The sequence below is a fragment of the Odontomachus brunneus genome, unplaced genomic scaffold (assembly GCF_010583005.1).
Source record: "Odontomachus brunneus isolate Ranch 3 - 2012 unplaced genomic scaffold, Obru_v1 Obru_scaffold_066, whole genome shotgun sequence".
Taxonomy (NCBI): domain Eukaryota; kingdom Metazoa; phylum Arthropoda; class Insecta; order Hymenoptera; family Formicidae; genus Odontomachus; species Odontomachus brunneus.
The window spans coordinates 894150-919267 of NW_022639516.1; the positions used below are offsets into that span (position 1 = coordinate 894150).

The 25118-nt window shown below is 42.1% G+C and overlaps 1 protein-coding gene across 5 annotated transcripts in view; it reads left to right on the forward strand.

Moving 5' to 3' along the window:
- LOC116846665 (sodium channel protein 60E) overlaps nt 1-24430 on the forward strand; it is a 110187-nt gene extending 85757 nt beyond the window's left edge. For 2 of the 5 annotated variants that reach the window (XM_032820798.1, XM_032820796.1), the window contains 15 exons: nt 959-1093; nt 1721-1935; nt 3752-4209; nt 5265-5353; nt 5622-6964; nt 7414-7729; nt 9289-9405; nt 9521-9679; nt 10006-10302; nt 10549-10703; nt 13542-14028; nt 14165-14484; nt 14805-15164; nt 15472-15840; nt 17215-24430. In XM_032820798.1, the coding sequence (XP_032676689.1) occupies nt 959-1093; nt 1721-1935; nt 3752-4209; nt 5265-5353; nt 5622-6964; nt 7414-7729; nt 9289-9405; nt 9521-9679; nt 10006-10302; nt 10549-10703; nt 13542-14028; nt 14165-14484; nt 14805-15164; nt 15472-15840; nt 17215-17593 (5199 nt within the window). In that variant the 3' untranslated portion in view covers nt 17594-24430. The other 3 variants (XR_004378549.1, XM_032820797.1, XR_004378550.1) reach the window with 3 other exon arrangements.
- Nucleotides 24431-25118: the final 688 nt, after the last annotated feature.

Sequence of the window (25118 nt, forward strand, 5' to 3'; positions counted from 1 at the left end):
GACTTCTCTTGCGTTCAACGAGAAATTGTTCAAAGAAGTAGCTTTAACGACGATAATTATCGAATAAGTGCGTTGTATCGGATAAAATCGTGGAAGAGAAGTTATCAACGATGCATTTGTTATCGTATTACATTTCAAATAGAAAGAGCGATCTCTTTCTAGATTGCATTCCAAAACGTCCTTTTTAAAGAAACTTTTACTCAATATCTATAGTTCACGTTACATACTATACTATAGAATATATTTTACTACAGAATATCGAAAATTTCAAAAAGGATGTTTTGAAATGCAACTTTAGTCAATAAGTGACCAGAAATTTTTAGCTAGTTTAAGTGATGCTCGCTTCGCCGGTAACTATTAGTTAATCAGAAATTGATTAGTAAAACTGATCAATTTCTGGTCAAACAAATTTCTTCTAACAAATTTCTAACTAAACCTTTTTTTATACAAAATTCTACTAAATAGCTCATTTGATTTTCTACATTGTAAAATGTTATATTTTATTATTTAATATAAAAGAATAACGTATTTCAGAGAGTAGAGTCTTTACACATGCATACACAAATTCATTTGTTATTGAAATGATTGTAGCTTTATTTTTAATCAACACTTTTTCTTGTCTAGTTTTTGACGAATAATTAACCAAGAAACATTTCCTGAATTTTTACTAGACAGAAAAACTACCCAGTATTTATTAACCATTTTTTACTGCCTAGTTTCTGGCCACTAATTAGGGAGTCAAGAAATTAGGGGGCCAGTATTTTTTTGTCCAGTCTTTGAATAATTGAAAAGCTGAATATCTTTGAATAGTTGAATAGCTGTCTAATAAATCCTAGCTAATAAAAACTAATCAGCTTTTACTGATTAGTGGCCAGTTCCTCTTGAAAGCTTTTCTACTTGAAGTGTTAATGTCAACGAATGCATCGGTAGAAATGACAAATAAGCTTTCACGGAACAGGTGTTGTCGGCATGCGGACCTATTAGCGTCTCATTCTTCACGGTGGTCGTATTCTTCGGATCATTCTACCTGCTGAACTTAATGCTGGCCGTCGTGGCGTTGAGTTATGAAGAAGAGGCCGAGATCACGAATGAGGTATTGCTTGCTTTAAATTTCACCAACACACACACACACACATATGCACACATATCTAGTGTTACTTCAAAGCTATCGCCTTGAACTAGAAGTAACTCCCATTTCTTTCTCTTCCTCAAATTCATTTTCACACGAAACATACTTCACGATGAAAAATCTAATCTAACACATAGTCGCCATTTTCTCTTTGACTACCTATAAAAAAATGGGGTGCCTCCGACTGCACTGAGAAAAAATTTACAAAATTTCAAAAAACGTTTGGATAGTACTGTGAAGATATTTGTTTAAATTAAATAATTATTTTCTAAAATTAAATAAAGAAGTTTTAAATATAAATTTGTTTCTTTAATTTTAGAGAATAATTACTTAATTTAAATAAATATCTTAACAGAACTATCCAAACAAACGTTTTTTGAAATTTAGTACATTTTTTTCTCAGTGTGTAAGAGATTTAGTCCCGGCTTATCGATTCTTCCCGCAAGTGTGAGTTCGAAAAGAAAAAGAGTAAATATTTTCCACCTCCGTCGGGGATGATTTATAATTCGTCCCTCAATCTAATCGGAACCATCCTCGATGCTTGTTTTGCAACACTGTCCGCATTCTTTTCGTGTGTGTATGTAACTGCAGGAACGGCGGAAAGACTTAACGGACCATCGCGAGGATTCGACATTTAGTTTTGACCCGTCGAAGATCAATATCAAGACTCTGACGAAGGACAAACAGAAGAGGATAGACGCCCGTAAAGGAGTGCTGCTCAGCAGTTACACGAGGAAAAAGACGCGTCGGAGAAAGCGCGGGAGGAGCAGCGCCGGTCAAGAGAAAAACGGTGGTGCACGCAGCAGGTTTCTATATCTGTATTTACGACCGACTCTTCCGCGGGCTCCATTTGTCACGACCATTGTCGCGAATCGCGCTAGTCGTACTCACGCCGGAGTTTCTGGGTCACACGAGCGGAGCTCGTCGAGCTTTTACTCTTGTTTAACCAAGAAAGCGCTACGCGAATAACATAACTAAATATATCGCGGCTGGGTGTTCGTGTCAGCAGCTAGAGCGTTTGGTTTCCCAAAGAGGAAGTAGAGTCGCGCGACTCGTTACGCGAGCCGTATTCCAGGTCGAATAACGAGCAAGTTGAATCGTGCGAGTTATACGAAGAAAAAGGCTCTCTCCCTTTCCTTTTTTTCTTTTTCTTAGAGAAAGAATTCGCTTCAGAAGAATCGCTTACGGACGAAGATATTAAAGTATATTCCTCGACTAAGTTAAAAAATCATTCGCTGCCGTGAGTAAAAAGTTGCAGCAAATGCCACACGAGAGCGACTTTAATCTTATCAGCACCTTCGCGCTAAAATTATTCGGCGCTTTCGTGCGTTTATTCATCTCACACTCAGAGAGCCGCCGGGATATTTCTCGCGCCGTGTATGCAGCTTGCTGCGAAATCGTTAAACTGCAGCGGGTTGCTTCCGGAAAGACAGAAAGAAACATCATAAACGTCCCCATTCCCGAGCAACCGTGTAGTAATAAAAGCGAGGAAAGGAAACGAGCCCACCTCGCAATCTTACAATGGAGAGCCGCGTAGTGCGGAACGCGAATCTCCAACGGACTTTGTACGAGGTATATCTTGGAAACTATCGCCGGTGCTTTCATCTACAAATACACTGACCGATTTGCAATCGACTGTTCCGCAGCGTGTGCGAAACTCACTCGCCAAAATTTGCCTCTCCCTTCCGTACGATTAAATCATCGATTTAATTCTTACAATCTAAAAGGCCATCATAATGCCGCGGCAGCAATTTTGTAAAATACAATTACAGTTCTCGTTATTATTATTATCACTGTTATTTTATTATTATGTAAGGACTGTATAAGAATTAAACAGATGCTTGGATATTTCCATTGCCCCGGCATTTGTAATTGGTAGAACCAATAATAACGATAATAACGAAACGATACATAAAACTAAAAATATTGTTAATAACAAATAGAGAAAAGAGTTCTCGAAGCGGTAAGCAAGCTCTACGATATCTACGAGTTAGAATGACTTGGCTAGATGAAATCAGGAAGCGCCTGGTATTCCCAGGGTTAATGTTGCTCATTATCGTAAGCATTGATTTCGCGTCGGACCAACCAGAACCTCCACGCGATCTCGAGACTAATTAGCTTAATGCTCCTATTAATTGTTAATTTGTTACGCAAGATACACGAGGTCCCATTACGTCAAATTTACTTGAAGGCAGCATCGTTTAGTAATTCAAGATTTGCATACGTCGTCTTCCGCCATGTGGAAACTTAATTAAATGTTAATTACATAATTTACGGAAAACTATACGGACGAATAGATCGACGAAGCGTAAGATTATCACATGCGAAATGTTCTCGAGATACATCGTATGGTTTGAATAATCAACGATTAAATATGTTATTCACCGAGCAAATGAATAAATAACTCCCGGTTTTCCTCGGCAGAGAGAATTATTAACGCATCACTCGAATTATTCAAGTAACAGTAGCGTGTTTTTTTTATTTTTTAACTTCAACTGTAAGTCACCTCACCAATTCTTGTCGCCGCAAATTGGAAAGATTTTTTCTTACTTTGCCATGATAACTGGGGAGATTGCTCTCCTTCAATTCATCACGACGTACGTGACGGAAATTCGGTTGCAGATCGGTGACGCCGAGTCCGAGCCCGAGTCCGAGGCATTCCAACGTGCGACCTTCCCACTTGCCGCTGCAGAACGTTAGTCCCAGGCCGCCGGAGCCTCATCGGCTGGTGCCGAACCGGCTGCACTCCAGACAGGCCAGCAACAATAGCAATCAGCAGTCGTCGTTAGACGACTCCGGCGTGGTGGACGACCACGACGGCGACGATGTCACGTCCGCCGAGGAGCACGACAAGCGCGAGTCGCGGGAACACCGCGCCGAGAGGCAGGAGAAGTCCCCGAGGGAGCACGGCAGGGTCGGACAAGCGGCTGTCCCACGTCCGGACTGCCCGCCGGCGCCGGTCACCGTATCAGTGAGGACCGGCAACCGGGAGATCCGCGTGCTCAAGTGCAACGGGGTGAAAACCAAGAAACATATGTACGCGCTGCCGCCAGAGTACCTGTCGCACATTGTAGTTTTAGGTGAGCGTAAACCCAGGTGTACTGCGGCCATATTGGCTGTGCGCGTTGTTTATTGAGACAATATTATCAGTCGTAGACTGTGGAACCTTCGTGGCGACGAATTTGTCTCGACTCTCCCTCACAACCGATCCGCGGAAATTCATTTACCTGCGCGACAGTATCGCGTAGTTTGCGCGTACAGTTTATTTCAATATTTCAATATTTAACTAATACAACAACACATTTGTAGGTCTGTTTATATCGAGTATATCATCGAGTTGTATAACCGATTTTAGGTTCTTCAGTTTTTAAAATAAAACGATTGTATTTTCGTATTTATGTTTCACCCGAAAAATTCGAAATCGCTCGTTACACGGCTCGATATTAATGAAGAAAAATTCGGCAATCTCTGATATTTGGTTCTGATGTAACTTTTTGGCAGTTGACTTGTGAAATCGATTAGAACTAAACGCGACGTCAAGGTAAGCTCGACACAGGACCGCAAAGGGTCTAACGAGTCGACGTTTCAGGTGTTGCTAGGTTCCACTTTGGGAGTTACTTTATCGCTGCCTCGACCGAAATGCTGGCTGGTGTTAACTTTTCTCCTTCAACAGCGGAATTCGCGGTTTAATCAAGTGAAATTTTCAATGTCGAGCGTTGAATCGCTACGGAGGGATACAATCGCTACCGAGGGTGTATTGTTTTTTTTTTGTCGAAACAATAGCCAGCGTAACTGAATTAACGGATTGGAATTTGCGTGCGTACTGTCGAATCAATTCGAAGTCAGTTTTTCGTTAACTGCCCGTAGACAGCGCGACGGTTCATTGTTCGCTTAAAATCGAGCGAAATTGCGTTTTACGTGACTGCAATTCACAGTTTAATCTATCAGTAGTTTCAATGTTGCATATCTAGAAATTGCGGTGATTGACTGAGTTGCGTAAACCATTTTGTTTATTGAAATAACGGCAGTAATAAATAAATTAACAAGTTATAATTCATAGATCGCGGAGTCGGAATTGATTTTTCGCAATGTCAAAGACTTTAGGAGCGACATGATGTGTGTTTTCTGGTTGCAGATGATCTTCCAGATAGAAACTGCGATAGGTGTATTCAATGCTGCGTAGATTACGAAGGATGGCTACGATTTCAGAATTGCCTATATAAGGTAATTGTTCCCGAGTTAACAGTGCCTTCTTATAAAGCAGATCAAAATTAAAACAAGCTTCTCTGAACAGCTTATTTTCACAAGGTTCATTTCCGGGGAAGCAATACGATATTCCTCTTTACTTTGATTAACTCCTAAAAACGACAATTCGCAGTAATTCATTAATTGCTCCCCTAAATTTAGAAGAAGATTTTCATAGTCTTTTTTGCCATATTAACTTGCCATTGCGACACTAAAATCGACGAATCACATGGTAATTTGCGTCAAGGTTGTGAGAGATCCCCTGTTCGAGTTAATGATCACCCTCTGTATCGTCCTGAACACCGGCTTCCTGGCGATGGAGCATCACGGCATGAGCGAGTCGATACGACAGGCGCTCAACATCGGCAACAAGGTATTCACTAGCATCTTCACGTTCGAATGCTTCCTGAAGCTCCTGGCGCTGAGCAAGGACTTCTTCAACAACGGCTGGAACAACTTTGATCTGATCATCGTATCCGCGTCACTCATCGACTTGACGTTCGAGCTGGTGGACGGTCTGTCGGTAATACGCGGCCTGAGGCTGCTGCGCGTCCTCAAGTTGGCACAGTCTTGGACCACGATGAAAGTCCTGCTCAGCATCATCATCTCGACGATCGGCGCGCTCGGTAATCTGACCTTCGTGCTAGTGATCGTGATCTACATATTCGCGGTGATCGGCATGCAGCTGTTCAGCAAGGACTACACGCTGGACAAGTTCTACCCGGACCCGGTGCCGCGCTGGAACTTCAACGATTTCTTCCATTCGTTCATGATGATATTTCGCATTCTGTGCGGCGAGTGGATCGAGCCGCTGTGGGACTGCATGCGAGCGGAGAAAGAAGACGGACCGGGCACCTGCTTCGCCATCTTCCTGCCGGCGCTGGTGATGGGCAACTTCATGGTTCTCAATCTCTTTCTTGCCTTGCTACTCAACAGCTTCAATTCCGAAGAGCTGAAGCAGAAGAAGGAGGAGGTCGGCGAAGAGTCGAAGCTCGCGAGATCGTTCGACCGTATCAGATCGATCGTGCGTAAGCAGAAGCACCGGAAAGAGAATTCGGAGAACGAGAAGAACATACGGCTGGAGCAGATCGTGCGCGAGGTAATGGACAAGTCCGACAAGGAAAAGTACGCGATCCAGGAGACCGTGCTGAGCCTTCCCAAAGACAATATTTACAATAGATCGTATCAAGAGAGCCTCAATCAGCCGTTCACGTATGATCCGATCTACCGTCAGGCCACGCTGACCACCTACAGCCACGGCAGTCAGGAGAACAAGAAGCTCACCGAGAAAGGTAACAACAACGAAACCAACCCCGAGGAGAGTATAGAGCTGGAGGTGCTCAAAGATGCCAGCAAGACGGACGAAGAAGTCGCCATGTTGCCGATAGAGAAGCCACCTGCTCGGAACGAGGAACGCAAAGACAAACGTCCTTGGCATGCTCTCGTGAGTTACGTGGACGAATTGACGGTCGGAGGCAGAAGAGACAGTAAAGGAAGATACATCGACGGGATGGGCTCGTTCCCGGGGTTTGGCAGGAACAAGGAATGCAGAGAGCCGCTAGATTGCTTTCCTCAGCATTGCTACCAAAAGTAAGACGCATTCTCTTCCTTATTAGCCGGCGCTATACAAAAAGATACGAATATCATATGATTAATCTAATAAATAGTCACTGTTACAATAGACGAAGCGAGGTAAAGAATCTGAACTATTCGATCGCAAATGAAAGAGGCGTGTTTGCCGCGCTTTAATCGATCATGACTCTTCCAAGCGAATACTGAAAGAGATTGCTTTTTGTTTCATCTCATTATGTCGATTAATTCACGAGTTATAGCCATTTAAAATCAACGTCGGGCTTTGATTCGACGTTAGTGCTAGACTAAGCGTGTCACCTGCTGTCACATTGACGCACTGTGCTTTTCACTTTTAAAATAAGGTGAACAAGCAAGTGGCCGCGGCGAGCACGTGGCCACGGCGACGACGCTTGTCTGGCCCGCGAATTGACAATTAATCGATGCTCAACGGGCACGTTTGTTTACAGGTGTAGTTGTATCAATCGTTGCCTCGCCACGGACATCGGCAGGAAGTGGATAAGAATCCGTACGGTCGTCCTATCGGTGGTGGACACACCCGCCTTCGAGTGGATGATCTTAGTTTTAATTTTCGCATCTTCCATAACGCTGTGCTTCGAGGACATCTACTTAGACGACAATCCTTTTTTGAAGAAGATTCTCTATTGGACCAATCTTGGCTTCTGCACACTTTTCAGCGTCGAGATGCTCCTGAAATGGCTAGCCCTAGGCTTCTGTAAATACTTCACCAGTTTCTGGACAATCCTGGATTTTATAATCGTTTTCGTAAGTACGATCAGAATTTCGCGCGCAATCCGACGTAAAGTGCAAAACTGTGTACGAGGGTGTGCGTCCCGCTGTCGCATGAATTGTGTGTTTGTCGATTCCCTTGCTTATCCTCCGATGCCCCTTGCTTATACTACGTATTTATATACTGGGTAAGCTACCTGATTAATCGTTACGAATTTTATCGCAACTTTCCGATCCCTAATAAAAACCGCGAACCTCTCATTGTATGTTCTTGAATGACTTATAAAATCATCGATATCAATGTCAGTGTTTTTCGAAGCCTCACAATGATTCATGAAACTCGTCGAATTTGTGTTAACGCCGCGGCTTCTTCAATTTTCTTTGCGATAAAAATTGAAAAAATTATTTCACGTCGTAAACCTAGGTAGTTCGCCCTGTATATACAAAAATATCAAATAATTAAGATTATATTTCGGACGAGATATATATGGTAATTATTTGAACGTTGTTTCCGTGTTCCTTTTTTATGTGTTTTATGTGGCCCCTGGATCCAGGTACGTTGAAAGTTATACGTCTCAGTACGCTTCCGTTTTTTATTTATAACGATATCCATCAGCCTGCGCCGCAAGCATTTGTTATATTGGATTATGTATTTATAATTAATCATATATGTTAATTATTTATGTGGATTATGGTATGGTCTGATATATTTGCGCCAATAATTGTCGATATATGCATGAGGAATATAACTAACAAACTAAAGTTAAACATTAGAGAAATCTTCACTAACAAACTATTATATCGAATACTCTCTAGCTTCACATATGAAGAGAATAAATATAGTATTTCTTTAATTTACGAAGCTCTGCTTATGATTGAATTGCACATTTCGCTAATCAAATTTTATTGACACTTTTTACGTGCTAAAGCAATACGATGAATTCTGCTTAACGAAAATTTAAATCAAATAAGTTACGCGATCCTTTTGGTTCTAAATGTGACCTAATTTTTTTTACAAAAATACAATCTATTCGATCTTTTCTGACATTCAGAATTACTAGAGCCATGCATCTTCCAGAGTCTTCAAAAATGGGACGTTAAAAGAAAAGTCACCCTACTTTTCCTGCACGAGTAATATTAATTTTGCTCAATGTAGCTTGTTTCGGCTTTTTACGATTTATTATTTACAATCTATAACATAAGAGTTTTGCCATTTAATAGTTTACGACACACTGTACAATTACATTAGATAGAAACCTATAAATACTTGTAACAATCACCATATAATATAAGTTATGCACATAACACGCTAATAGTGCATATTTAATTAAGTGAATCACTAATCTCGGCGAGAAAAATTAATAATTTCTGTGATTCATGACGAATTGCTTGGGAATAACTAACGATCTCACGATAACTTAATGATATCTCATGAACAAGATAATTTTAAGACAACGTAATCTCCACGGAATTTCCAAGCAGCTTTAAGCTTTTATCACTTGTATCGAAACTTAGACTTTCACAAAAGTCGCATGAAGCCTCGTCACATTCGTATGAATCGCAATCGAGATTAAATCTCGTGATTCCCCGAACAGGTATCCATGTTTAGTCTTTTGATAGAAGAAAATGAGAACCTCAAGGTATTACGATCGCTGAGAACGCTACGCGCCTTGAGACCACTGAGGGCGATCTCGAGATGGCAAGGCATGAGGGTAAATATCGCGTACACAATACTCGCAAACTCCCGTATGAAACACGAAGGATATAACAGGCGAATACGCCCTGTGCGCGCGTGTCACTGAGAGGACTTTTCTTCCCGGCTCGCAGATCGTAGTGAACGCGTTGATGTATGCAATACCTAGTATATTCAACGTGCTCCTCGTGTGTCTCGTGTTCTGGCTGATTTTTTCAATAATGGGCGTCCAATTCTTCGGCGGCAAGTTCTTCAAGTGTGTCGATGAGTACGGGGAACTGTTGAATATTTCGGTGAGTCACATTCCGCTCTAATTAATGATCTTACCGATCAGAAAAGTAGTCTAAAGTAAACTCGATATATTAACGATATTAAATTGCGAAATGTTAATCATATCGAAATAAATATATTATATCACGTTGTATTGACAAAATACAAATCATTGGTTCTAATAATCTTAATATTTGGTAATAATCTTAATATTTGACGAGAATAGTCGAATCAGAAGAACAGCACCATTCATGTGATACAATCTATCATTAATTATGACAGTTAATTGCCTGTTACTATAATGACGCATTTTGGAGGCATTAAGGAGGCATTTTGGTTTCGATTTCAGATAGTGAATACGAAAGAAGAGTGTTTCAGCAAAAACTACTCTTGGGAGAACAGCAAGATCACTTTCGACCACGTCGGCATCGCTTACTTGGCCTTGTTTCAAGTGGCGACCTTCGAGGGATGGATGGAAGTGATGGAAGATGCTGTCGACGCGAGAGGTGTGGATCTGCAACCACAGAGGGAGGCGAATCTATACGCTTACCTTTATTTTGTCATCTTCATCGTCTGTGGCTCATTCTTCACGCTCAATCTCTTTATCGGAGTGATCATAGACAACTTTAACATGCTGAAGAAAAAGGTGAGCGCCGCGACGACCGTCCGTTCGAGATCTTAATCCTTGAGATATCCTTGAGTCATATCTTTCTTGTCACGTGGAGAATATCTTCTGGTCCACTGTTTCAGTAGACAAGAATAACTATGTTTTATGCAATAACGAACATTTCAATGCGATATTAAAGCATATGCGTTGGTGGTGCGTGTTGATTCTCGTAAAATTCGAACGATTTAGCTTGTATTATAATGAAGGGACAATCTTTTTTTTCAGTACGAAGGTGGAGTGTTAGAAATGTTTTTGACCGAGAGTCAAAAACACTACTACACTGCCATGAAAAAACTAGGCCGTAAAAAGCCGCAAAAAGTAATAAAACGTCCGATGAACCAATTCCTCGCAATGTTCTACGACCTGTCCAATTCTCGCAGGTAATTATATATTGCTTTGTAGTGAAAAACACTGGCTGCGAGCAAAAAATTTTGTTTCAATAACACTTTGACGCCCGAGTTTCTTTTTTACAATAACAGTTAAGATCACAATCTTCTTCATTTTTCACTTAAACTTCGCATATTTAGCGAAAAATAACTTTACATGTAAAGTAATGTAAGGAATTTTGTTTTATTTTTATTATACTTTTCGCGTATATTTTTACTTTTCATAAATGCTATTTGAGACATTTTTTCTCCTTTCTTCTCAGAATATTATCATCTTATTATTTTTCTTATACTCTCTCATACTTTTCGGTGCTCGTTTCAAGCGCTACTTTTATCTCCAAATATTCTTATCTACTCAACACAAATTCTCAGTCTCTCATCTTTCGCGAAATTGATTTATAAAATTATATATATTTCTATTTTACATATGAGTTAAGAATTTCACGCGCAATATTAATGCCTTGCTTACGAATCTCTTTTATTACGTATCGAACATCACGAGCCTAATTTTCTAAGACAGATTTACTCGGTGTCAAAGTGTTAACCTGGCTTCTTCGAATGCAATCCAAATCACTGTGTTTGCCGATTGTTTGCTACAGTGTGACGTAAAAAGAAAAGCGTAGAAATGGTGCGGTCAAAGTGACGTAAACGGTATCATGCGAGTTCGGTGTGTGGCGGTCGGGCTGTGCAGCACGCGCTCGAGTGCGATGCAGCGCGAGCAGTGTGGCAGATGCAAGATCTCGCTGCAAATCACAGGCATTTCGCGTTAAATCGCTAATACCGCGAATACGAGCCGTAGCAGTTGCAATGTAATCTGTATGTACGCACATATACGTCGATATGTATATAGAGACGCCTCACTGACTCCCCGAATCCCGTCGAAGTAGGCGCCATTCCAAATTAAATGAGAAATAGTTCATCATTTATTCGCGCTTCCGAGAGCACGTAATCCTTAAATGTGCACCTAAATATTATAATCAGCAATGCCAATAATCTCAAATGTTAAAATTCGACGACCTGCCTGGTCTACTTTTTTTGCCTAGTCTACTTTTATGTCTATTTTTACCAGCTGTCTTGGTAACTTACGCTGCGGTGATTTACGGAAGTTGGCGATTTAATAAGTCAGAGTTGTCTGTGCTGCAAATTGTTATTGACAAAGTAATCTCAACACTTATATAGTGTTGGCATCTCCTCATTGCTCACGCCGACACACTTAAGAGTGTGCTGCACAGGAATTGCATCGATGTTTCTTGTTGAGATTTTCGATTAGAGTCGCGTAGGTAGGTCCTAAGAACTCGAAGATTGTCTGAATTGTGTTATCGTCCACCGACGCTCGTCATGGGGACACACTAAGGAGAAATAAGAAGACCGAGAGAAGATATTCACAGTTTACCGCTATCGGGATATTCCTTTACGTCTCTGAGCGATTTACAAAAATTATTGTTATCTTCAACGCCAACGTGCTCGACATTTATCAACGATGGAAAGACAACTTCAGAGCAAACCCGAGGTAAGGAAAAATATACTTATCTACTATTAGAAACAGAAATACATTATTATACACATCGCCTTTTGACAAGCAATTCTTTTACTCAATTATCTTGTGAACTTTTCGAATGTCTTTCATCGTTATGCCGTTATCGCCCATAAAATTCCAATCATATAGATTCACTGATTCTTACTTCACACTCTTACTGCATTACGCTGCATTAATAATATAAAAATGTTGTTATTATTAAATAGTATAACTAAATAGTTTAACTAATAGTTTAACTAAATAGTATAACTTTAAGGCAAGTAACAGTTGCATAGATCATCTCAAAGAGCTGTGCGCCCTTCCTCTTCGACTTCTCCGTTCTATGTTACCGATTTCAATACTGATTCGTCTGCTAGTTCGCGCGCATATTGCTCGCGATGATAACACGGAATATTCGTTTTTACGAGCGCTAAAACTTTTTCGCGCAACCCCTGTCCCGCGTAATGTATTGCAGCACGTATACAAATCGTACATAACGCACAATACGTGAATTTTCTTTTCAGCTTCCGGGAAGAGGCAAGACCACAGAGAAGATAAATGTCGCGATTCTACAATCCGTTACCTAGAATAATGGAGAATCGATAGCCAAAGGACATTTACGCGCTCGCCGCTTCTAAATTGTCCCTGCAATGTCGCTGCACCTAGTGATACAACTGTACATAATAGACGAGATAAGCTGCGGCCTGAGAGCTTACGCAAACGTAGTAACTTTACGATTCTACACATTGGATATTAGACGCGAACTTCTCGTAAAATTTATACGGCAAGACGTAGTGTTAACTAAGCATCCGAGAACGCTAGCTAGAGTATGCTAGAATTATAAACGCGCTCCTCAAACGCGCTCCTCAAACGCGCTCGTGAACCGCGTTAACGAAACTTCCCCGGCGAATTTGCAATTGCGCGTTTGCGAATACGCCGTCGTATACTTTCGCTACCGCTGAGATACACCTAACGCTATCCTTGTCTCGCTGTAGAGCTTTTTTTATCCTTTTTTTATCTTTACTACCGATGTACACCGCATTTTTCATCGTATATCGTGCATAAATTTGAATTATATACGGAAGATCCGTCGTAATTCGTGCAAAAATATGAAAACTGAATGAACGCGAGGAACAACCTTCGCTCGCCGACAGATACCATTTACGGCAACTTTATCGCACGACAGCAAGTTAAAATATGCATGCTACTGTTTCGCACGTCGCAAAAAGAAAGTAACAAGTTGCGATCGTTGTTCGATTGGGACGGGAGGAATACGACAAGGCGCGCGAGTGTGACGAATGGTCCGCTCTTTTCAGATTCGAAATAGCTATCTTCGTTTTGATATTTCTCAACATGCTGACGATGGGAATCGAGCACTATAATCAGCCTCATCCCATCTTCTTCGTCCTCGAAGTGTCGAACGCGTTTTTCACGACCGTCTTCGGCCTGGAGGCGATCGTCAAAATAATAGGTCTGCGTTATCACTACTTCACTGTACCGTGGAACCTGTTCGACTTCCTACTGGTAGTGGCATCCATCCTGGGCATACTGATGGAGGACATCATGATCGATTTCCCTGTGTCCCCGACGCTCTTGCGAGTCGTGAGGGTGTTCAGAATCGGTAGAATCTTGAGGCTCATTAAGGCTGCAAAAGGTATCCGCAAGCTGCTCTTCGCCCTTGTCGTCAGTCTTCCAGCACTCTTTAACATCGGGGCCCTGCTGGCCCTGATCACGTTCATCTACGCCATCATCGGCATGTCCGTTTTCGGACACGTCAGGAAACAAGGCGCATTGGACGATATGGTAAGCTCAGAGAATCACAGAGCGCTATCATTAAGACGATATAATTATTAAAAGATTAAGTGTGAACAAATGTTTTACGTAAATCGATACTTCAATGTGACAGTATGCGTCTCGTTAAAGTTGAAATACCTTTCAGGTGAATTTCGAAACCTTTGGTAGAAGTATGCAGCTGTTGTTCCGTTTGATGACCTCGGCTGGGTGGAACGACGTATTGGAATCGCTGATGGTGCAACCGCCCGAATGCGACCCCACTCCGAACAGCCGACAGATGAACGGAGATTGTGGATATCCTTTGCTGGCGATTACGTACTTCACCTCATTCATTATCATCAGCTACATGATAGTCATTAATATGTATATCGCCATCATTTTGGAGAATTTCAATCAAGCTCATCAGGAGGAGGAGATTGGCATCGTCGAGGATGACTTGGAGATGTTTTACATCCGATGGTCGAAGTAAGATATTTTGTTTCCCTTTTACTATTTTTTTCCTCGCGAAAAAGAAATAATTTGTGCCGTGGCACACGGAAAAAAAGATTTGCTAATATATGAACAACTAAAAATGTTAACTGCAGGAGCAAATTTTCTTGCTTTCATAGCAAAGTTATTTAGCTGTCACAACTAAATAACTTTGCTATGAAAACAAGAAAATTTGCTCCTGTAGTTAACATTTTTACTTGTCCATATATTAGCAAATCTTTTTTCCGCGCACAAAAGAAAAAAGAAAGAAATAAGATGTCTGATCATGATTTGAAATCGATATTCTTATCCTACAGGTACGATCCACACGCAACTCAATTTATCAGCTTCTCTCAGCTGAGCGACTTTATAGCGAGCCTGGACCCGCCGCTGGGGATATCAAAGCCCAACGTGGTAGCGTTGGTGAGCTTTAATCTTCCCATCGCAAAGGGTAACAAGATTCATTGTCTGGACATCCTGCACGCACTCGTCAAGCACGTTCTCGGGCACGTCGAGGAATCGGATGACTTCAGAAAGCTACAGGAGCAGATGGACGTCAAGTTCAAGAAACAGTTTCCGACTAGGAAAGAATTGGAGATAGTGTCTTCCACGAGAATCTGGAAACGGCAAGACAAAGCTGCCAAGTTGATTCAACATTCTATAAGAGAGTTCATTGCGTAAGTAACGATGTGATCAATATTTTTTTGCAAACCCTAATATATAAAGAGAAACAGTTATTATTCGATTATCGATAATAATACGTATCAAAACAGATATAATCATAACTCCGTAAACACTATCAGTAATTATCAGTAATTATCAGTAATTATCAGTAACATAATATCAATGTTATAATTTCCCACTCAACAATATAAATGTAATATAACACGTGTGTTATGTAATAGTTTTTGAATGGAAAATCATGCATGTATAGATAGTAAAGATACGAAATAACGTTTCACACATAATAATTTATTCACACAGGATGAAGAGGGAGCGTGAGAGAATCGCTCAGGAAGTGGACTCTCAGACGCAGACCTCGAGTCCGGGTGGCATGGACGGTAGGGGCGGGAGTGGATGGGGCGGTAAGCTGTCGGCCCTTCTGCATGTGCATCGGGGTAGCCGGGCAAGTAGCCGCAAGTCCTCCAGGGCCAGCGACGCCAGCGACCTTAGCGAACTCGGAACTGCCTCGGCGTGGCTGTTTCCTAATCTTCCTCTGCTATTGCTCTCCGGCGCCACCGGAACCCACGAGGACCTGCAACCTCCGGCTCTGACCGTATCCCGTCCCTCGCCGACCACCGAACAGCCCTCCGCCGCTTCCAGCTCCGGCTCGGACTCCCACGCCACTGTCAGGTTGGTGCATTCTCCGTCTCTTTCTCTCATTTCTGTGTCGCAGCAATACGATAGAATCCCCTGGTTGCGTTCAACAACGTTGATATGTACACCTGGCCAGAATCTAAAACTTTACTTTAGTCAGAACGAAGCGCGCTAATTACTGAGCGCGCTTCGTTCTGCTGAACACAACTATTTCGATCATTCCGAAGAGATCGATGCAGCTGTCGGCTATGAAAATCCCTGTTAAACGACATGGGTTGGATGCGTTGTATGCAAATTGACATGAAAAAAAAACACATTACAAGCTTAATGAAGTGTCATTCGACTTGGCATTCGAAAATACGGATTTATCGAGACTTAAGAGCGATTACACTTAGAGAATGAAATACGCACGATCGTATCGGCCTGAGGAGTTTGCATATATTAACGCGAACGTGTTAACGAGAGATATGCGATGTATGTCGTTATAGTACAATTGACTCTTACACACCACGCCACGCACACCATGTGTATACACAAATTAATCTAGTTTCTTCTTCTTTCAAAACTCCTCAGGCAAGAAAACGAACAGGTAAACCTGAACATGTATCTAGACTTCTTCGAATTTTATCGTTCAGTTCTTTGTATTGCTAGACGAAGCCGACTCGAATATATCAATTAGCAGTTGAAGTATTGTGTACATTTGCCAACGAGGAATACATTCGAACACATAACCAGATTAGTGGACTAGTGAATAAGTTAGCGCGGATTAGAGAGTAACACAGCTAGTAGACCTGTTACGCATAATTTATACCGTTTTGACGATTCATTATGTCGCTTATCGGTTCATAGTTGAACGTAGTTGAGTAAAAGAGTTGGTGTTGTTGTTATTATACATTGATTATAACGATTCCTTGATACGCATCTCATGACATTTAGATATCACTAGCGTGATTTTGTCAGCATCGTGTCATGCTTCAAACTAGCTAGCTTTCAGTAAGAGTGAACTTCTCGACACGGAACACGTGACTCCGAACTCTCGCATGCTGTGAATCGTATCTGTAATCATTTGGGCGATGTGTCGTGCAAACGCAAGTAAATCTCGACAAATTGTGTTCGTTTCACTGCAGAAAGTATATTATCGCTGGTTCATTTATGGTTCATAGCGTATATCCCTTCACGAAGGAGAGAAAAGAAAAGAAACAAAATACACAGACAGAATGCAGAAAAACCAGAAGAGAGCCTCCGGTGAAAGTACCGTAAGCGGTACTTGAAGCCGCGTATTTTCAGCCACATTATTCCTAACGTCTCATCCGTTGACCTTTGGAGCGAATCGGGTTCGCAGCCAGGATCATCCGACGTACTGTTGTCATGCACGAAGTAAATCGAACCACGTCGTCCTCTTGTCCACAGGTCACTTGGTCCTACCCTGGGTCGGCAGGACGCAGTGGAGAAGTACCCGGAGGAGGACGTGGTCAGTCCGCCGATCTCGAAGCGTGGCTCCTTGAGGTCGAGCGGCACCACGCTCTCGCTCAACACGCTGCAACGGGACATCAAGGAGGCGTTTAACCGGCGCTGCGGCAGCCTGAGACGACGGGCGCCAGCGCCGGAGCCAGTGCAGCTGCCGGTCGAGGGTAGTGACGTAAGCATCCTGGTAACGGAGCCGAGCCCGGAGAACACCGCGCCACCCTCGAGGCCGCCGCTGCTCAGGCAGCAGTCGGAAGCGACGGTGGTGCATGTGCTGGTGCACAGAGAAAGCGAGGAGTACCAGGACACGCCGGACGACAGCTGATCGTAGTCGACGCGGTCAGGGGTCTCCGACGACGATCGCGACGATGACGATGGCGGCAGCGACGACGGCGGCGGCGACAGCGCGACTCAGTGATAGTTGATACGTAGAGACGTACATGTAGACTTTTCACACACAGATCTAACTAGGTAAGACGGTCCGCGTGACTTCTTCGAGGCAAATCTCCTCGAGGCCGGGTGCGACTTGTGTATGTTTCGTCGAAGTGTCGGATCGGACTTGCGCGTGGCGATGGTTCTCGACCATGGCGATATCGGGGGAAGTTCTGACGTTAGACGCTCCAGAAGATAGATTCTTCGCTAAATTGATTTCGTGGTTACCCAAAATTACCGAAGCGGTTCTTCGTTCTGCTAGAAAGAAACTTAGCTGAGAACGCGAGATCAAATCTAATGGTAGCCTCGTGATTGTCGAGAAAATGTCAATCGATCGGTCGTTCTTATCTGCGAGGTTCAATAACGGATATAACGTTTCTTTACTTTCCGACAGAAATGAAGTGATATTTTCGTTGTTTCGAGGATTCTATCCGACGAAGCACTAACGATACTTTTTAAATGTCCGCCTAATCAAGGCGTCTAGCTGTCGATACACTTTCGCTTGAATGTCGCGGGAGAAGGTCGAGAGCCATTACGTCGAGAAACGAAGGAAGGGACAAGGACGAAATTGAAAAAAAAGATTTTCAACAGTTTTTCCATTACGGTAGAAGGCCGAGCAGGTCGTTGGGGGAACATCGTTGTCATGTTGACGCGACGTTGCTCTTGGATAAAGAAAGAAAAAAAGACATGAGACATTCCTCTGACGGCGAGAAAGTAATGATGAATTACCAGCGTAGCGGAAATACCAGATGTAGCCGTTTTCAGGAAACTAGAACAATACGAGGAGTACTTATTGCATTATTATATCCCGATAAAAAGTTGATTCGCGACACTAGAAATGTGTGTATGTGTGTATGTGTGCGTGTGTGTGTATGTGTACATATAATAGAGATAACGGATACAATTTATTACATTATGAATTTTTACTACGTAAAAGAATCCACACATTAACGCGGTTGACGAATCATTACTATCGTAAGCTCTAAGGACAACTTAATGCTTTTTTCCAGAGACACTTTGAGATATGAATCTTGGACGCACTTTAAATGCGCGCGTTTCCGACACCATTTGATCGTACTGATTTGTACAAACTATACGCGGCACCAGTTTGCCTTTAGCAATTTTCTCTATGCCGTGTAATTAATATAGTATATATATGAAGCAGAGAGAGAGAGAAAGAGAGAGAGAGAGAGAGAGAGAGAGAGAGAGAGAGATCGCATTAATTGTGACAAATCAGAAACATAATTGCATTGTGATTGCACTAGACTTGTACAAACTAACAATCAACGCCAGTCGATGCTTCCGCGGCATTCGAATTTATTGCATAATTGCCGCTAATCAACTATCGCGATAGTGAAACTTCAAAGTCGTACCAATGTTGATGCAACTGACTTTCTTTTATGTTCTGAGACAGCGACTATTTCTAGTAACTTGCGCTACTCTGGTAAGAATACGCTTTCATCTCAATTATTAATTTGTCTCTTCGATGTGTTTTGGATAAAGCGAAAAAAGAATTCAGTTATCCAATAGGCGTTGAGCATTTATATATAAACATCAATCACATATATAAATAATTAGAATTTCCAACGTTGAAATTCTGAATTGAAAACACTTTGAGATAATTGGAATTGCCAATATCGGAAATCTAAAATGTAATTATCGGGAACGATATTATTTGAAGTCTCCAATTATCTCATCGCGAAATTTCAATCGCTTGCTTATTATTCGGAATAGCATTTCGGTGTTGCTATTTAATTCCATTAAATTCTCAGGCTCATGGCCCTGTTAGCTTCTTAACACTGATTTAACGCGGCTTTAGTGAATGAAAGTGAGACAGAGAAAAAGAAAGAAAGGAAAAAGGAGAGCGATATTTGCATTCACATGCACGTACAGAGGCGCTCCTCGGTACGGATAATAATTGAAACTACCTTTTTACTAACTCTACATTTATACATTGCGTAATCCTTGTCTCTTACGTCGTAATTAAGGGTGGTCGGACCAAATATGGGCACATTCGATTCTGTTGAACGATGTTTTCTTCAAAAAATGGAAAAAAGAGAAAAAGAGAATCTAGATCGTTAGCATGTAGATGATGCAGACCGCCCGGAGTTTGTTACGAAGAACGAATTTTATTGGTATACAAAAAGAGTACTGCCTCAAATCTTAGGATAAAATCACTCGCGTCACTAACGGCGAGGAAGGTCGTAAAAAAAAACAAATAAAACGAAAACAGAGATAATGTGGCTTCCTTCGGTGATCGTGATTATTATCGTATAACCAAAGTATTCGAATCCGTTTCTTACAGTGACCACCTTTGGATTAGCGAACCAGTTGTCGTGATCGCAAAACGACCAGCTGATCGCAGCGTATCAGTCGACAGAGTTGGGTGTCTACGCTTAATCGACGGTACGATAGCTTCACGAATAAAACAAGAAACAACACATCAAATGCAAACAAGTAAATTATTAAAAACTCCAAAAGCTAGTAGTAGCTTTCGCCTCGACACGCGACAAAAGACAATCTGCGACAATTCGAGCTACACACGTGTGTTAGAGATTTAAAAAATGTATGGTAATAACAAAATTATTCACATTAAGTTAAACGTGACGTTCCGTTCGTTTTGAAGCCATAGAGATTAATTTCGATTCTCTCGCCATTGTTGAAATAACTTAATTATTTTATGCGACATGTAATATTGGGATTATTTCGGTAATTTGAAATTACTGCGATAATACGCGACGTTCTTCTCAATAGAGCACACATATTCGTAGAGTGCGCTCAGTATAAATTTACAATTGCATAAATCTCTCACGAGACGCTTCAAACGAGAGACAGGCTCTCCGCGTGGATCACGCGTAAATCCCCAACACTGTCCGTCAGCCAGCCTCATTGTCGCACGTCGCAAGGCGAAGCGCCAAGAGGCGCTCTCGTTCGATCATTCATCGCTTACGGTATCGCGCGAAGGTATCCTCGCGAATCGACGAAGGAGGGGACCGCTCGAGAACCGATCTTTCGCTCCGACACGAAGAATTTCTACAGTCGCGACGATCGTAATACATCGTACTGCCATAGCAATGCTCGAGCAATTAGGCGCATTTTCCGTTGCGTTGCGTACGTAGAAACCGTCGAGGCAAGGAACGCTTGAGAACGACGACGTTCCCGTGTACGTCCACGTCCCTATTTAATAACGGCGCGGCTCCGACTTACGCTTCTCTCGATTCTCTCCGCTGCGCATTCGCAGCATTTAGAAAGACCTCCGAAGGCAAGATACCGCACAAAACGACACGCATACTTTACATCATGTTACAGCAGCTTTTCTCGTTGCACTTTTGCTATTCCCTAGCCGCGCGTTGGCCGCTCAACCCTTCCAGCGCGACGCCAAAAGAAAGACTTAGGATATTTAAAATAATAAACGGTGAATGAACGGAGTAATAAAGCGAGCAACCTTTAACAAATTCTACGCGCATTCCAACGCATTTCTTTAAGCGAAATCGTTGATAAGGCTGCATCTCTCTCTTCGGTGTTAGATTATGTTCGTGTGACGCGCAATCAGGGCGCTTGAATAGTCACGCGGAGGATCGAACGTTTACGATGGACCAAGTGATTCTATTTTAGCTACTCTGTGCAATGCATTGCCGAAAAGACGCGGGAAGGGTTGAGTTCACTCTCGAGAACGATTTCTGACAAAGGAGCGCTCTCGCCGCTGCATACGCGAACGACTTGCAATCGCGCGCTTTGGCAACCTTCACTATCAAGAATCGTTGTCGAGGGTGAAGCTGCCAACTGGACTCTCCGATCGTAGCCTTAGTTTCACAATTGATTTATATGAGCTCTTAAGAGCGGCTTCTGGCAGAGATATCTAGCTATTCGATTCGATCTTACACGCGTTTGTTCTTGAATTCTCCTTGAGAGCTACGGCACTTTTATCGACTTGAAATTACTCGTAAAAATTGAATTCGCGCGACTGGTGGGTGTCCCCGATAAATAATCCAGTCTTGTCGAAGTGTTAAGCCCTTTTAACGCACAAAGTCTTGCATAATAATCTTCTTGAATTCCAATCATATTACGCGACGTATTTTCTCCATTACTCGTCAGTCCAAATTCTTGCTTGTATCTTTCGCATCGTTTCCGTTCTATCATAGATCACGTACACCTACATCCACGAGTGTTCGCAACAATGCGAACAGATCTCATGTGAGTATCTCAAGATCGATTTTTAACGACCGCACGATGGATCTGTTTGAATTGTAATAAAAAAAGGAAAGATAATAATCCAAAACTGGCCGCGCGCAACGCGATATCGCGCAACCCGGTGTGCCATTAAGAATTATCACAACGCGAGTCCTGATACGCAAGATCCTTCACAGGACCGGCTTTAGCTATCTTCAGGTCTCGTTCGCCTCTGGCAAATCGTAGTGTTACTTTGTATTCGTTTACACGTGCGTGCACTTCACTGTTTCCTCCGAAACGCCGCTCCTGCAAATGTATCTCGCCTAGACACGTAGAGCCGGGCCTGGGCCTTTGTTATCAAAAGAAAAGAAAGAGAGAATGGAAAAAAAGAAACATTATCCTATCCCCCTGCAAAGGATAAACGCGTGAGGCTGGCTTCGCTAGGTTTCATTAGAGTCTCAGACGAACGGGTAACACCCGTGGGCGCACGTTCGAATTTTCATGGACAACGAATTATTTTAAGGGACATCTCTCGTATATTTTTTATCCTAGATAAGCGCATTATGTTCCGACGATCCAACAGAACACTTCGGGGAACCACAGTGACGACCGTCACTCTCCATGAAGGAGAACACCGCCACCAATTTTACTTTCCCTTTGTAGACGGAAACGTTGCCGCTGAAATGCCATAACCTCATGTTGACCTATAGTGCCTATTATCAATTAGCGGACACTGAGTGATTGGGTATCGTTGCCGAATTCCCGTTTTACAAGTATCCCGGCCCGTACGACGCAAATATTCGATCGATGTACTCGGATGACGTCCAAATTTAATTCCTAACGACACTTAATTATCTTATTCGTGCACGTGAGAAAAAATAATAAGATGTCTGAGCCATCAATCTTAAATATCCACAGATAATTTGGCAAACGATAAATATATATAGGATTACACGGGACAGATTCGTTCGCGAACAAAGGAAATTAAGTAATAGAAAAGCAGACGAGGGGAGTCGCATTTTGTCGCTTACTGAGCGTTTTTTCCAGTGTAGTTGAAGGTTTAGTATTATTCATATATTCATACATTCATATACATTATTTATACATTCATTTCTGAGAGAAAGATGCCGTCTATCAGAGCCGATAACAGAATCATTAAAATGTCCGAGTACACTCGTCGTATGTCTACGGCGTACAATAGGTGATGTTGACACGTGTATAGAGTAAACTAGACCCGCGTAGAATTATTACGATATACACACATATACATATAATATCAGACAACGTTAATCAGACCGTAGTACTTCTGCGCTTGACAAGCTTGACACAACTCCGTTTGCGTGCGTGAAAAAGGAAAAGAAGAAAAAAAAGGGAAGCGGAAGAAAAAGGGAAGTGGAAGAACGTTCTCTCGATTGGCGATTCAGCGACGAATTTGCGGATCGACGGACGGGTATCCGGGATCCTCGGGAGCTGGTTTTCACGAGGCATATATGATAAAATTATATGTCAATTAAAAATTATAGATATACTGTATACACACACACACACATACATATATACACATGCATACATACATATATACATACACACATGCAGAGAGAGAGACGCGAGGGAAGCGCGCGTGCACTCGTAAACGCGCGATCTCGTGATCATCAAAGATCGCAGCATAATCGATCGGAAACGTCGCGATTACACGTGCACGCACGTCTGTCTCTACGCATAAATACTTGTAAATATATACATAGATAAAGTAAATGAATTAACGATACTATATATATATATATATATATATATAAATATATAAATATATTAATTAACGGAACGGGAGAGACTGGACGTATGCTAGCTGCACCCTCGAGAGGCTGCAACTTCTTTGAAAATTGTACAATCATGCGTGGGCGACCGCCAAGGCGTCCCATGTGAGAGATATTACTCTATATAGAGCACTAATTAGTCTTTCTAATCGCGCGTATCTGCGTATGTGTGCGAATGAATAATTGCGTATGCTCAAGCCTACACGTACTCGTTGGTATAACATGTACACATATATATGAAAACACATATACATACACATACATCAAATACACACGTGCGTACGTGTGCATGCGTACGTGACAATACTACTATACGTACGGTAGCATGTGAAGAATCGAAGAGTTGGGACGACAGTTTGTATCGCTGTTACTTGGAGTTACAGTATCGCTCTATACATGGCTAGGACCACTGCGGATGCGAGAGAAATAGAATTTGCTGCGATTTGCGCGAGTGAGCGAGAGCAAAAGTCACGAACGAGCGCGATGTTCGTGCTGTAAGCTTTCTCGAAAAGCTCCATTTTCGCTCCCTTTCTCCCGCCCTCCACCCTTTCATTCCCTCCTTCTCGCTTGAGATGAAGGGTTCAGGTCGTGTTTATCAGGGCTATAAAAAGGGCTACATAGACGAATTGTGTATATTCAGATGATATGATGCACAGGGGGCAAATTACATAGAATATATATATATATATATATATATATATATATATATATATATATATATATATATATATATATATATATATACACATATATATATACAGAAAAAAGCCGTTAGTGTCTTTAAAATATTTGATCGGGACGTATGGTCTCCCTAAACGCGAGGAAACCCGCCGCAAAAAAAAGAAATGGCGTGATACGGCGACCGCTTTTTCAGAACGTAAAGCGTTACATTAGGTACATCCGTTAGTACGTTGCTTTCGATCGCAGCTCCCCGCCGCGATGTCAGAGGCGTGTCTGTAAATCCTGCGAAAGATAGGCGAATCTCGAGGAGAAGATCGGGATTTAAGGGAGAGAGAATTATGGATTTCCAATCTTGGATAAAATTAAAGAAATTTACTTGTGGAATTGTAATTCCGTAATTTCACTCACTCACACATACACACACCCACAACACATACACAACACACGCACACCTTATACGCAGAATATTGTGAATAAAGGTTTTTCTTAAATTATAGAATATTTGTATAAAGAGAAATACGAGATGACTGTACAGAAAAAAAATATACTTCTCGATTGGAAATCACCACCGAGGGGAGACACTTCAGGTTTCGAAGATCAGACAATAGCAGGAAAAGAGTTCCCGTCGATTCTTCAATTCGCGTATTTTCCGCAGGGGTAAACAAAGTTATTTTCGTGAGAGAGTTTACGTCGCGGGTATAGTTCCACAAGAGAGAGAGAGAGAGAGAGAGAGAGAGAGAGAGAGAGAGAGAG